We start from the raw sequence: 16,226 nt of genomic DNA on the forward strand, positions 1-16,226 counted from the left end.
TGTCATAAACACCATTTATTGAATAGAATTTGCCATGCTAGTGGACTGCATATTGCGGTATGCGTCCACTCTGAGATCACACACGCTCAAAGCGTTAAACAAAGCGGTCATAACAATCAAATTTATATTTTATAATGGTATTTACTGCGAATTATCAAAATGATAATTTACAAGCAGTTTATCGAATAGTGCTATATTTCAAATGTCTGAGATTAACTTAAATCCTGCGTTATATCCAAGCCGTAACCCGATTGTAGAACAAAAGAAAAAATTTCAGAATAACAATTATTCTGAAATAACTTCACCAGCGCCTTTATTATTTTATGAATATAAACACTGATGGAACGTATCCTGTTGATATTATTAAACACAAGGAAATCTACAATCGAGCCAAGAATCTATAAAAATAACACCAAATTAACACAAGTTACAATTCGTCTAATACTCGGGAAAAGACCGTGGCCGAGTCACGTTTTAATAATCAAATATAAAATAACTTAGCCTATGTTTGTTATATATTAACATTCTAGTCTTACGAGGCGAACTCGCCTGTGATAAGCGTAATTATTGGACTTAAACTAATATGCGAGTTCTATCGGTGGCGCTTTCGTTGCTAGTCTAACGGCCGATTTACATTATCTTAGTGTTTAGGAGAGTGCTTTAGGATAGTACTTTAGTTGAAACATGTAAACGCTACTTGCTTTAGTAAACGCTACGCTAAAGAACTTGCCTTTCAAGTTGTACTAAAGCACTCTCCTAAACACTAAGATAATGTAAATCGGCCTTAAGGTACTCTTACTTGGTTGGGGCTGAAGTGCAGTGTTAATGAGGACTGGCTTAAAAAAAGATTTTCTTTCGAAATTCATAATCTTAATGAAGAAAGCATTGCAATAGAGCCATAACGTTAATTTGTATGCAGTTTTCAGATTCCTTTATCCAGATTATCAATTTGAAAGTAATTCCGAGAGTATTAAGGCCACGCTTTTAGCAATTTTCAAAAAACTTAATAGAAATGTGATACATTTGCAACAATATCAGTTTATGAAACTATGCACGTCGTTTTTCATACATTTGGAAGCTATATAATATTCGAACGATGTCTAGTTCCAAATACGCCTATGAATTGCTGATAAAAAAATCTATACAGAAAATTAATGCTACGATTCTATTACGTTAAGTGTAGTAACAGTATAAATCTTACTTCATCCAGTCATTACTTAGCGCTAAGTATGACTTGTGTCAAATCTACGTTTTTGACACTCGGAAGTCATAGTCTGACCTGTAAGTCTTAACTACAATCTTACTTTTAACGTTATTAAATATGTAGTTTAACAAACTGCAACACATCAAATTTGTCAAAATATTTAATTGAAAGTAGAACACAGATTAATTATTATTAACAATTGAATAACTGACTTGACTAAATTCGTCTGTCGAATTATGTTTACGCGGAAAAGAGAATCATTTTAATTGGGTTTCGATTTTTCAGAATAGCGTCCTGCAGGCATTAGACAAAGTAGTTTTTAGGTATTTCCTTCACAAAGCAAGCAATTTCACGAATTCCCTATAGCTAGTGCTCCTTAATGCTAGAATTTACATGTACTATAAAAATTAAACACAGTAACGGTCCTATTCATAATTATACTAAGCCAATAATTTTGTTAGGTCTCATACAAATAAATTAATTTTGGAAGCTTTAGTACATTTATGATTAAGCCCATAATGCTTCAGCGCGCCGATAGAATCTCATATGAATTTCTTTTAAATTACAACTAAAATAGATAATTTCCCTAGAAGATCTATTCCGAATTAAAATAATACAGTACATTTTTAATTATATCACTTATATAATAATGAAAAAATGATGTAGTGATTTAAATTATAAAACACTAAATTCTACAGTTATAGTTTAAAAATATATTATTTCTCATTTTTGGACTCATTTAAATTTATATGTATTAAATAATATATGCAATGTAAATTATTTCTTTTGATTACAAGTTCTCTCCGGTGTACAACTGCCGTACAGTAATCTCCTATTTAACAGTCGATGAAATACATTTTGGAACAACTCAAAGGCATAACATATACATAACTTAAAATTATCTATTGACGCGAGTGTTACATTTATGAGATACGCCACATTGAAATGATTAAATAGAGTAGAATTAAGTACTCTTTCATCTCTTTCGGTCAAATTGTCTTTAGGCTGCGATGAAAAGAGATAGTGCAGTTTAAACGGTGCAATTGGACCGTATGTTTTATAAGGATGGTAAAACGCCTAATTTAGAATTCTCATATCTAAAAGATCTAATCTATGTACATCAGAACAATAAATAAATATTTATAGGAACATTCCGAAGTCTCTCATATATTCGGTTACATCAGTCCATTGACAAGCACTTTAAATAAGCTTTTAGATTATCGATTTATATTTGGAATGTATTTAAGAATAGTTTACTGCATTTATATTTCATGAGGAAGTAGATCAGTTACGGTTATTTATTACTGATAATACATAAGTAATATTTTGATTCGATTCATTAACTTAATGAATTGAATTTTTAAAAATATCTACAAAAGTTATGGGCACGAAGGTATACCTTAATGCTACGTATTTATTTACCTATTTACCAACATTTTCAGGCCATTCAAAGCTTAATATAACATTGTTTTTGCACTATACATTTTACAGTTTTTTTTTAAAGTTCCATTAAGCTATGGACGGGCGGAAGACGGGAAAAATGTGTTTTTGTATTACCTGTACATACTTACTTATCTTTCATTTTTAAAAGGACCATTCAATATTTTCATATTCGTTTAAAAGTTATTTTTTGTTTTTTTACAATAATTTTTATTATTTCTGTGATACCGTTTAATTTCTGAAATTACCCTTCATAACCCATATTATTGATTAATTAGACAATGAACCTATTAAATTACCTTATATAATTTACAAATTAGTTAATTCTTATTACCTAGTTATTTACAAACAATACTAGTAAATGTACAGTAAAATGTTAATCTATATTATGCTGATATCAAATGTACATAAGTTACCAAAGGGTATCTACTTTAGCCTATGAGACTAAGTTAAATGTGCGGAACTAAAATCTTATGACATAGGTTTATCTGTACAGAAATTATTTATAATTACATAAAGATTTTTTACGTCAATTTGGCTATTTGTTTTTGCTTTTTAATTAGAAGTTTTACTTCTGATTTAAGTAATATCCATTGCTTTGCAAAATGCTCGGCACAAACAAATCCTAGTTATGAGATATGTAGTTCCAAAAAGATAATATGAATGATGAAATAAGATTTTGTAAGAATAAATATATCTGAACAATGTCACTAACATTCATTGTCCTTATCTGTAACAAAACAAACAAAAAACAAGCAAATTATTGTCAATGGTTAGTTTTGAACGAGGTACTAATTTAGATTTGTATTGACTGATTATTTTTTTCTTTTAATAAATTAGTTTTATTCGAAATAAGCGCATGAGTACACTTGGGACAGCTCTGACTACTTAAGAACAACTTTACATCCACTTTAATAGGTATATGAAAATAATGCGTCTACAAGTAATAATAAACTAATCTTATAATTTAACTTCATTAACAAGTTAGAAAGTCATTCGATACACAAGTTCATTTTAACTGAAGACGCGAGCTTTCCCCTACGCGCGGTAACTGGCTGAGTTAGCACATTTTTATAGGTCAATGGCGAGTTGAGAAATTTAACTAATAGTTAATAAGTTTGGTTATTCATTGTTTCCATTCAAGTCATAAATGAGTTAAATAGCAAACGTAGGAACAATTGTGAAAAATACCTCCAACTTTTTTCACTTAGTCACTTTGACACTACACTAAATCACACTTGAGTCAGTCTTATCTCCGGCAAGGGGGAAATATGCCTCGTCGAGGGGGTCTTGGCTGCCGGGGTTTTGGGGCTCTTGTGGTCGGACTGCGGCGGGGTCGGAGGGTACAAGTGCTCTTGCGATGATGAACCAGTGTCCTGTGTATTAGTGTGTTCTTGCAGCTGTAGAAACACTTTGTCCTGGAACATTATGTGACTATAAATTGCGAATCTTTTAAAAGCTTATTTATGCAATTATTAACTCATAGCCATTGATATATAAAAAACCCAAGATGCACAGTCTCGAATAAAAGTAACGCTCGAAAGTGTCCCGAAACACTATTTCTGTCCCTTTCTATAACAGTATGTCTATAACAGTATATGTTACAAGCATATATTATTGCAAAATCAACCTTACGCGAATTGCTTAAAGTTGTTATTACAACGCAGTGTATACGTACTTAAAGCAATAAAATTTTACGACCGACCGTGGTTGGTAGGACAAGGTATTGAGTGGAGTCGAACATTACTTTTTTATTTACAACTATTTAACATAATTTTAAATTTATCCGACTTTTCGGGTGCTTTACAGCGTGCGTGGTCACGGTGACTAAAGACAAAAGGTGTTGGATGTTAAATAGTTGGAAATTTATAATAATACATTTTCTTTAAATTAAAAAATAATTTGTTAGATAAATATTTGTCAAAAACTACACACAAAAAAGTTCAAAAGTACATAAATTTACTTATAAAAAAAAAACACAATAAATAACATCGACTCCACTTATTAGACGCGAGACTATTTGAAATGAGTGCACAATTTAGAATGTTGCGCTCATTTTTTGAGGACGTTTTTTAGAGGTTGATTGTGCATCTTGGGTTTTTTATATATCAATGCTCATAGCTAAGAAATTCTGGTATATTAATAAAAAAAATATAATAAAAATGCATAATCATTTAAAATAAGATTAGATAGAGGGTTCTTTACGATAAATATAAATTACATTAAAGTAATAATTGGTGCATAAAGATTAATAGGAGTTTTAATAAATTCTTAGCCTGATTCCATTATCGCAGCCAGTTAAAATTCAATTCATTAAGTTAATGAATCTAATCAAAATATTACTTATGTATTATCAGTATTTCAAATATGCTCATTTGCAAATTTGCTATTAAAATAATGAATTCCTTTACAAAAAAAACGTACATACAAAGCAGTTCAAGTCAAAGTCAAACACAACGTACGTACGTACAACGTAACACAATGTACACTTATGAACGTCAAAAAAGAAATATACATTAAATGCTTCTTTCTAACTTTACATTTACTGCCAATTATCAAATCAAGGACATAGAACAGAAGAGAAGAACTGGCAATAAACTCTCCGCCACTCTTTTTAATCGCCATGTTTTTTTTACACAATGTTTATAAGGAGCTGCCATGTTCCACATGACATTTTAAGTAATAAATAATAATAAAATAAATTAAAAACAAAGATTTGTCCTCTATCAGCAGGAGGCACTGTGAAATAGGAGCACGAACTTACATTCTCGTGGGAACCACACAGTTACCCAGTAATAGGGTAACTTTAATTTATTTTAAATTGATGTAATTCCTGTACATCCCGATATTTAAATCAAGGATACTCACAAACATGTCCAAGGTGACGTTGTGCGCCTGGATGCGATGGCTCTCGTCCATGTTGAGGTCGGGACAGATGAGCGAGAGCTCTGCCGCTCTCTGGACGTGCTCTCCGTCCCCTCCCCGCACCACACACTCCGCCCCCTCCGCCCTCACCCCCGCCGCGAACGCCGCCATCCAGCGGTGGCAGCTCTCCAGCGTTTCCCAGCTGTAGCCTGGATTCATATTCAGAACATTATTGAAGTGAAAGAAACAGATCTACTAATTACAGAGCATTTAGCGATATGTTCAGTGTCATACCTATTAAAACCAGTATCATAAAAATTAAATCTCTATACACAAGTTCAATTTAAATATAACAATTAGTTATGATTATAATTAAAGAATCATTTCTTTTGATTGAATCTGACGAACTAGGCTTAGTTGACTCAAATTCGATTAAAGCTATTTAAAAAATTATATCAAACAGAGCTAATTTTAAATCACAATTTGATAAATATTAAGGTGCGTACAGACTATATAACATAACATGTTATACAACATTGCTACACAACATGTTTCAGATAATGTGGACACATGAATGTTATAAAACATGTTATAATAACATGTTATTGATATGTATGCTAGGACGAACCAAGCATCTACGTTTTTTTGTTTTTTAAAATGGTTATATAACATTGTTATATTGCATTGTTATTCTAATGTATACAGTATTGTTTTATGTTATAATGTTGAATAACAAGGTTACAAAATGTGGACGTGTTATAAAATACAAGTCATATAATATGTTACATAGTCTGTACGCACCCTTAGATTACAAAAGATTGAAACAGCTAAATTCATCTACTTTCCAACAACAAAAACTACCAATAAATATAAAATATGAAAATCTGTATAAAAATAAAAAAAATCGTAAATACCTGAAACCCTCAAAGCCAAGTCCCGTGAAAACGCGTGCGCGATGGCCGCAGCCGCGATCGCACTATTCGCGAACTTATTTACGTCCACGTGCAACACGGCCAGGTCGACCAGTTGACCGCAGATTACGAACTCCAGAGACGAATACTGCGGGAATACGAACGTGTAGCCCCGTAACGCGTTCACGCCTACTTCTTTTTCACCTGTAAAATTAACGACTATGTTAGAATTTTACTAACTAAAATACGTTTTAAAATAATTTCTACGACTACATTTTCAGGTTTTAGTTAAATAGCTATTAAGGCCTATTCAAACCTGAGCGATATTCGCTGCCACTGTGGGGTTTCGCTCAGGTATTTAGTATCAAGTACCGCGGCTAGAGCGACCTGAGCGATATTCGCTGCCACTGTGGGTAGAGGTACATACCTATGTACATACATATGGGTAGCAAATACCGCTTAGGTCTGAACAGTAATATTACCGCATACCCACTGGGTTTTCTCTGCCGCAGACGGTAGCGAATACCGCTTAGGTCTGAACAGGCCTTTACTCGGCATGTGTTTACGATAAAATGAACATACGGCATCGAATTCTCCAGGATTTTTCAGACTAAGTTTCTGAATAACTTAAAACCTGGTGAGCTTTCTGTGGGTGATTCCCTCACGATGATTTTCTTCACCGTACGAACGACTGTTTATTGCGCATATCATTTAAATTTTTAGTTGTCAGGTATTAAAAGTATATTTAATTTTATATAATCATATGTTTAAACAATATGTTTACGAATACTAGTTACAAGTGTTGCTGTTAATTTTATTTGTAGAGACAAAAATCAATAGTTTGATTTTTTTTTAATGGCTCTAGCACGATTTGTGCATTAGCCAGCGTCAAGTATAGGATTTTTTATAATTCGAGCTAGTCTTTAGAAATTCGACCGTGTCCTCCATGTGCGGTTTAGGCACTCGCCCGGTACCGCACAACCCTCTCAAAGGCCGAGAACAAATTTAAATTTAATTAAAACTTCCCCTCGAACCGGGAATCGAACCCGGTACCCCTCACCTACCTGCCACTTAATAAGACCGCTAGGCTATGAGGCCCCTTAGTTTGATTTTAAAAAGTATCACGAGATGACAAAGGCAAGAAATGTGTTAAGAAACGCAATTCTTTTAAAAAAGTACCTATCAGTCTTCTTTTCGCGCTGCGTCCTTCACTGGCTAGTTGTAAGTAAATGTTAAGCCAGCTATTAATAGTTATTGGTGTGAGACTCCACGATAAAATTTTGAGTACAAGTTGTTCCTCTAAAAGTATTTCATCTGTGGTACACGAGCCATCTGTGACGTATGCGAACTCTGTAATCTTTGGTGGGTAAACTTCTTCTACTTTGGCTGCTATAAATAAACAGGTAATACCTGAAAAAAGAGTGTTTGTTAATAAAAATGTTTTAATTTATTACTAGACATAGACATAACATTTATTACATACGAAAACACACACACAAAATAACAATACTCAAAGAAAAAATAAAATAAGACATATCAAAAACAATAAAAATTAAAATTCCCTTTTGCTTTTTTACTTTATCGATAATTTCATTCATTTATACAAATTTTCAATTAAAAATATATCCAAAACGGATACACGATATACAGATGAACATATGTACTAACAAAGGCAATGTACTAATAATTCACTTGTGTGTGTGGGAATAATGTGTGGGGATGGGTGCGTTTTAGGTGATCTTAAAAATAACGTGTATTGACGTATTGTTTTAGTAACATCGTCATACATTGAGTCGTCCAGTTTTAAGAACGAGATGTTTATCGGACTATCTGGCCGACTTGTACGCTCAATTAATCATATATATTTTGTTGTGTGCAAATTCACATCACTTACCTATTAACTGCAAACATCCTTTTTGCACGTCTGCAGTATTTGAGAGATATCTATCTATATAATCCACTGTCAGGTGAAATGTTTCTCGGTGAAGTTTATAAACTGCACATACCTGGAAATAAGTATGATTATTTCTAGCTGAATGTTAAACATCGAAGTTATGTATTTAATTTAAATTTATATAAACGAGGTAAATATCATATGTAAACTATAATACATAGCTATGTTTGTGTCTATATAGACGAACGAACTTTTAATAATATAATATTTACGTTTTAAATATTAATTAAATATTTCGTTGGAATCGAAAATATTCCTCTACCACGTCTGTATTTGTAGCTTTGCAAGTCTCAAATACATGGTCTACGAAATGCTACGAGGCTACGGATCGTAGCTTGCAATATAAAAATAGAGATAAAGAGTCCCCAATTGAAATTAATTCCCTTTATAAAATCTATATTAATATTCATATATATATATAAAAGAGTACGTAATAATAATTTGAGTAAGCTGATAAAATGTGTAATTTACTAAAACGTAAGTATGAACAATGAACGGTGATAACAAAAACCGCACTCGTGTCCGCACTCACACAATAATAAATAATTTAATTTTTGACAAAACTAAATAGTTAAGTTTATATACGGCATATCGGGTTAGCCACATGTTTAAGATAGTTTTTTTTCAAATAATACAAATTAAACGTAGTAATTGGCTATTTAATATCTCGAACAAATATATATAGACCTTACATACAGCCATATATGTAAGTATGCGTTATAATATTAATTAAATTATAATCTTAATCAAGTCACAAATAAAATTAACTTAAATCTCCATTAAACAACTCTGTATAATTGGAGACTGGAAGAAGCATTATTTATTTTGAAATCTGAATTATTTTATTTAAAACAAAAACCGTAATTATACATAATATAATAATCATTTTATAAATATTTTGGGAAGACAGCGTAAAAGTTAAAATAGCTACGAAAAAGACTTCGGACATTTAATTGCAAACTATATTTAGAATGTTCGAATACGATTTGAGTGGAGACCTGGGTAATTGGTATCATCCGGAAATAATCACAAGGTCGATTTTTTTTTGCAGGTTTAGTATGTGATAGCAGTTTTACGAACAATCAAAATAATGAGGCCATTACACATTTTAATTGAACGAGAACGAGAGAATTGTCAGTATTTATGCCACCTGTTCTATAAGTAGTTGTTCAATAGTAGGTTCATTCGACAAGGCAAGAAACTTAATAGTAAATATTGTGTATTCAATTTTAGAATTGTTGGATGATAACTTTAAATTCGACGTATAATTTTTGTAATAAGGGAATTGGACACTTAATACAAATTGCTTTATTTCAAGATATCGCACCTCGCAAAGTCAATAATGAGATATGTGAAAAGGAAAATTAAAAAAACATATTATTAATAAAAATGTAAAGCTAGTGAAGAGATTACTGGTAAATATTACTAGTATCAAATAGCATTTATTAATACCGTAACATTTTTCAGATACTCGCAGCGTTTCTGTATAGTAAAAAAAAAGGAATAGTTTCTCTAAAGCTTTAAACGTGTAAAAACTTGTTCGATATTAGAAAGTACTATAAAAGCTAGGTTGAAAATGAAAGGAATTTAGAATTTATACATGAATCGGGGCTCTCGCACCGCCGACAGTGGTGAATTACAAATTAGGCATTAAAATGGCCATATGACGTTTTTGCTATGTAATATATACCATATTTGGGGTTACAAAATATATTCTACGTAGTAATATGATAGCTGACTAGGCGCACGAAATTAAAAAAAAAAAATTAAAATCATTTAATCATATAGGTAACACAATGTACACTTATGATCGTCAAAAAAAATTAACTGTATATGAAATGCTTCTTTACATTTAGTGCCAGTTCTCAAATCAAATGCGTAGAACGGAAGAGAAGAACTGGCAATAAACTTTCAGACACCCGTTTTATTCGCCATGTTTTTTTTACACGACGTTTGTAAGGAGCTGCAACCATTACACCATGTTCCACATGACATCTTAAGTAATTAATAATAATAACATAAATTAAAAACAAAGACTTGTCCTCTATATAACAAATATCATCGCATACACGAATTCAAGTACGACCAGTCACCACAAGTAGCACCCGTTCACAACCCTTAATCTTGAGGTCGAGCGTTCGGATCCCGGCTATGCGTAGTTATCAATGCGCACATAGAAAACGCAGCAAAATTTTGCTCATTCATCAATGATTACATCACTCTGAAGTCTAAGACTGACCTTGGCCTATAGGAGAATGCTTGTTGGTTCGCCAATAATATGACATTTATTACTATAGTATTATTTATATATGAGTAGCTACAGTAGTTCTTCATAATGTTATGATATCGTATGCCCCCATAAAATACATTCCGAATTCCACATTCAATACGGGTGTAAACTTTATAGGTGTTATATATATATGTATATGTTGTTATATCGTTCTAAGGATCATTGATAGGTTTAGCCATAAATATAAAAATATTTTAAGTATACACGTCTGAGTGTATGCAATTCACACAAATATCTTTACGTAATTCCCACGTAATTAGGCATTTAATTATACGAGTGTGACTTTAGATCGTATCACAAAAATTTCGTTAGTTTCGCCCCGTAGTTTTAAGTCAACCCTCTTCGCAGCAACCCCATCGTTTAAAACCGGATGGTTTAGTTGATATGCAAGGTGACGTTGGTATGTTTTATAACTTGTGAAGCATTAGTTACGCTTATAATAAACAAAACGGAAATTAACGTTGAGGAAAGATATTTGAATTAACAATTACTTGCAATAAACTATTTTGAGCATACTTCGCAAGCTGAAATTATGAATTTCACGAGTAATCATTTATTGAATTTTTCTATCACTAAAAATATTGGTTTGGTACGCATCCTGCTAACTCATTTAAATCAGATATATGTGTGCCTTTCTGCGTCACTGGGTATCGTGCCAATACGTCATATAAAATATTATATAGCTATCTAAGAAGTACGTAGGTAATCGCTTTATAATGGCCGATTTACATTATCTTAGTGTTTAGGTGAGTGCTTTAGGATAGTACTTTAGTTGAAACATGTAAACGCTACTTGCTTTAGTAAACGCTACGCTAAAGAACTTGCCTTTCAAGTTGTACTAAAGCACTCTCCTAAACACTAAGAAAATGTAAATCGGCCATTATAAAGCGATTACGTATCGCGAGAGTGTATAGGGAGAGTTGATAAACAGATGGCCGTTCCAGTAAATAACAATAGGGATCTTGGGTTTTGGGTATGTTGTAAAAAAAAGGTACAAAGACACCGTTTCTGCGAAGGTCTGACCGTTACTCAAGTTTTAAAAGGTTGGGATAAGAAATGGTCTTTGATTGATTCTAGTATTTCCCATATCGAAGCAAGAATATATGATGTTGTATGCGGTAACCAAATGCCTGTGCTCGATTCCGGGGGAAAGAATTCTTCTATGTGTGTACTTCTTATATGTGTAATAGTAAATGGGTTGGCCCAAGGACCTAGAAAGAAAGGCAGTCTGAAAGAGCGGTTGAAAGCTGACAAACATTTGATACTGACTGAAAATATAAAGTATAGTTTGAGGAGTCCTTCTATGGATGGGGGCCGCATCTTAGAATAATACAATTATAATTATCTTTCCTTTTGTATAATGTATGTAAACTAGATGTGCATAGATAAATTATATGATTTTTAATTTTTATAAATGTCATTTTACTAACGAATTAAGTGATGAAATGTCAAACATCAGCAAAATAAAATCTTAAATGAGGTTAGTTACGTTAACAAATAAATGAGGTCATTGCAGCGCATTGAAATTTTTTTTGATGATTAAAATAAAAATTGTATTGTATAGAAAAATAATACAAGATTTAATATCTAATAAACACATATGATTTGTTTGTCATGAATAAATTTCAACTTTTTACTGTTTATAATTATTATTTTACCGTTGGCAATTTACACAAACCTGTAACAGACCGCATTTATATTAAAATATTATGAGCGTTAGAATTCGGACTCGAAAATTTTGAAAATTACTAGCTTCCATAATTAATAAAAATTCGTCTTAGCGTGTAGATAGCCAAATTAGTCGCGGTTTAAAGAGTACACACATCTTTTCAAAACAGTTCATGGGTACAGAGTATGATATACTATAGAATTAAATACTTCCATGAAGTAAAAACTATATTTTTAAGCCAAAAGCAATAGAACTTGCAAATATATAGGTGTAGCTGGTGCTTCAGGTCATTGAACGGCGCAAAAAGGGGTCATTGCTCCGTATATTACTGTACCCTACACTTTTGAAATCATCCCATGTTTGACTATGTAACATTAGATAAATATATTCTTCAATACATTATGGGGTTAGTCACGTATCAAAAGATATATATCCGTTATTAAATCTTTCAGATAACAAAGCCAAGGTCTACGAAAGTACTAACGGTAAAGAATACGGTTATGCAATATAGAGCCGATTTTTTTTACTCCTCGTATTTCGGTTCGCATGTTTAATTACTATAAACTACTGCACAAAATAAGTGTAGTATAAACAAATCCAACGAAATAATCATAGAAATTGACGAAATAAAAAAATATTAACAGTTTTCTAGAATTATGAAACTCCAAATAAATTGGTATGTACATATAAACATTTAAATCTATTGAATTAATGACGACATTGAAATCAAGTGGATTTTTTACAAGAAATGACGTTAGACAAAATCCTACGCCTTACAGCGATTTGTCATTCAATGAAAATAATATGAAGTTGACTTAAAACCACACATAAAAGAAATATTCTTCTACGTTATACGTTAGCGATGAATTATGGGGAGAGCCCAAAACGATAATTTATCAAGGTTTCCAAGATTTTTTATTTTAGCACGATCAACAACTTTATCGCCCACATGCGCATTACGAAATTATCACGTAAATTGTCCTATAAAGCTTAAATAATATTTTTTTTATTCATGGTAGAGCTTTTTTGTTCACGAATTTTTAAAAATGATGCCCATCTAAATGACGAACTTAATATCTATTGTGTCAGACATATTGTATACGTTAATAGTCCACAAAAAACGCCAGTATTCATGTCACGTAAGTAAATCTAGATCTTTAAAACGAAACTCACCTTGCCTAAAAAGCAGCATGAAACAAAATAATTAAATAAGTATCTCGTACCAAACGTAAACAGAAATTTTCATTATACCCTTAGCTATAGAAATTTAGAAACTTCCCCCTTATCAAGCATTTTAATGCAGCATAGAGTTAATTTAATTCATGAGAGACCATATTATATTGTAGTTTAGATATTAAAATAGAATTCATAATACAAAGTATATTTCATTGGGGCTCTCCCAATGGGGGAGCCCCAATCCTCTTGTTTACTTCCTGAATTCATGGAATTTCTACTACTGATACATGACACAGATAAAAAGTGATTATTATTTATCACTTGTTTTAAAATGATAAACCTTAATAATAATAAGTGTTTAAACCACTCCAATGAGTACATTATTTACTTGACTTTTGACATTACCCATTTTACCTGTTTACTCATCATACCACACAAAATAATCTAAATCACAGTAATATTAGAGGGAAACAGTTATAAAATTGAAATAAGTTCCTTACCTCATTCAGCCAGTCCAATAAAATGGCTCTCATCCTTGGTTGTAGATTGGGGTGATTGTCAAACATATTAGGATTTTTCTTCATGGCAGACCTGGCATCACAATCACACATATTCTTCCACACATCAGCCGAGTCTGCCCAGGACAACCCAGGCAATGGACACTTGCGTTTTGGAGGTGATGGACATAGTATTTTATTACTGCTGTAAGAATTATCAATCTCAATATTATTCAACAGTACATCAATTGATTTGACTCCTCATGCAGTTCCAGAAAAGTCAATTGCATTTAAGATAAACAAATATTCATTTGAGATCTTATTAAAGGTCCTGAATTGTTGAAAAAATAAATGTAATTAAAGGTAGTTTTAATTAAGAATTTATTTCTCTTGAGTTGTAATCTTATAATGCCAAAGTATGAAATGGTATTTATGAAATACCTTTATGTTTACCTGGCTCTTTTATTAGAGTGTGGAGTAGAGTCTCCTCTAGCTACATTTTCAAGAGGGCTAAGCACACAGCTTGGTAGGTCAGATATGCTCGGTGGGCTAAGAAAACTGTCTGCATTATAATCTATGTCTGTGTAGACATGATTGGACTGGTCTGCACTTCCATCTTCATCACTGGAGCAGGATGATGATTCAACAACTACATTATGAGCAGGCTGATCGAAGAGCTCTTCAACTTCTTTGTATGATAGTTTCATAGGAGGCATGTTCTCAACCTGTTATAAAATTAATCTTTATCATAATGTTCAAGTATGTACTAAGTAATATTGGGACAAGCAATTTGCATACCTCATCATCTGTTGAATTTCTTTTTCTTTTTAAATTTAATCTCTTATCCTCTGTATCACAGGAAGAACTGCAATAAAATAAATAAGTAAACAAAGTTCACCAAAAACTAACTTAACTGCACTGTACATGTTCACTTATACATACCCTGCTTGGGCCATTGTAGATGTTGATTCACAAACTGAGGCCCTTACTGAAAGAAACACATAGTTCATTAATCAACTGTAAACTTAGATAGAATAGTGTTAGGAAGATTTAGAAATTATAGGTCAAAATATACCGCATGTCACCATCCAAATTTAAAATAGGGTTATGTCATTTGACAACCAGTTTAATGTGTACTTTACCTTAAATTATTAAACGTACTTAAGTTACACGCATAAGAAACTCTTAATTTATTTAAATAACCGTTCACAACATCAAAAAAATAAGGGCTGTATGCGGGTCTACAGGCAGCGTGCCCCCTGGAGGTTGGCGGGAGAAAATTTTTCAAGACACATTTTAGTACGTTATTACTACTTTAATTTTATAAATTTTGTTATTTATAGTCGCTTCGATACTTGATTTAACATTTATCGTAAAGAAAATGTGAAATCTTGTTAATCAGCTGGCGTAAAAAATGCCACGAATCCGTCACAATCGCGCGCGAAATCCTCCCGTCAGCGCCATTAGACACGTCGCTAGCTTGGGTTTCTGTGCCCATCCACATTAGGAAATTGATAAAAATAGAACATCCCAGCTGTTACCTGATCATTATAATACTAGTTGGTAATTTAATCACTACTAACAACCCCTAATTACTATAAGAAAACCACAATCATTGCAAGTATAATTGGCTTGGCTTATCGACCTCCAAAGGTTTTTAACCTAATTATACAGTAATGACCACAAATCGTTTTGAATTAACTTCACATAATGATAAGCGAAATATTAAAGAACTTAATTGATGATTATAACAGTACCTTGTCATTCACAAATTCAAAGTAAATCCTTAAAGCAAAATTTCCTTAATCACTACACTTGAAGATTCACTTTTTGGCACTAAATCACAACTTTTTACTCAAATGTTTACCACTAAGACTGTCCTGAGTAAGAATGATTGCAAAAATATTACTTTCAGTGTAATTTTTATTACTTTAAACCTTTATTCAGTTTTTTACGGATCGATAACGCCCGGCATTCCGCGCGAAAATGTCGCGGTAAAACTTTGGCCTCCTAGAAGCTAACCGTTTACTAACTTCACGTTTGTTTCTCCCTGAAAACATATGTCACAACAAATCTGTTCCGTTATACAAGCCTCGACAATAAAAGCGAATACCTTGACACATAATTATATAAAAATATGTTTATAATAATATATGATAAAAATCTTTTAACAAATATTGTATGTGATGTTGTGTTTTTTTTAATCAAATAATTCAAATA

The 16,226-nt window shown here is 32.2% G+C and overlaps 1 protein-coding gene across 3 annotated transcripts; it reads right to left on the reverse strand.

The window, feature by feature from the left end:
* Window positions 1-3,722: 3,722 nt before the first annotated feature.
* LOC125059556 (G1/S-specific cyclin-E) lies at window positions 3,723-16,028 on the reverse strand. 3 transcript variants are annotated; one of them, XM_047664030.1, is made up of 10 exons: window positions 15,764-16,028; window positions 14,949-14,994; window positions 14,805-14,871; window positions 14,460-14,731; window positions 14,010-14,208; window positions 8,315-8,426; window positions 7,600-7,830; window positions 6,424-6,624; window positions 5,513-5,718; window positions 3,723-4,062 (listed from the first exon to the last, which is right to left on the reverse strand). In XM_047664030.1, the coding sequence occupies exons 2-10, from the start codon at window positions 14,960-14,962 to the stop codon at window positions 3,877-3,879; spliced, it is 1,488 nt and encodes a 495-aa protein (XP_047519986.1). In that variant the 5' UTR covers window positions 14,963-14,994; window positions 15,764-16,028; the 3' UTR covers window positions 3,723-3,876. The 3 variants fall into 3 exon arrangements, with proteins under 3 accessions (XP_047519986.1, XP_047519984.1, XP_047519985.1); XM_047664028.1 differs by having other exon boundaries at window positions 14,010-14,211; window positions 15,764-16,026; XM_047664029.1 differs by lacking the exon at window positions 15,764-16,028 and adding an exon at window positions 15,149-15,464 and having other exon boundaries at window positions 14,010-14,211.
* Window positions 16,029-16,226: the final 198 nt, after the last annotated feature.

Source organism: Pieris napi, chromosome 20, assembly GCF_905475465.1.
Source record: "Pieris napi chromosome 20, ilPieNapi1.2, whole genome shotgun sequence".
NCBI lineage: Eukaryota > Metazoa > Arthropoda > Insecta > Lepidoptera > Pieridae > Pieris > Pieris napi.

Bases quoted from the DNA above. Each gene is read 5' to 3' on its own strand.
- LOC125059556 (XM_047664028.1), bottom strand. The intron at 6,625-7,599 runs GTACTTTTTTAA...TTAATTTTACAG, and splicing joins CGCGAAAAGAAGACTGATAG to GTGAAAAAGAAGTAGGCGTG. The intron at 5,719-6,423 runs GTATTTACGATT...ATATGAATCCAG, and splicing joins CTTGGCTTTGAGGGTTTCAG to GCTACAGCTGGGAAACGCTG.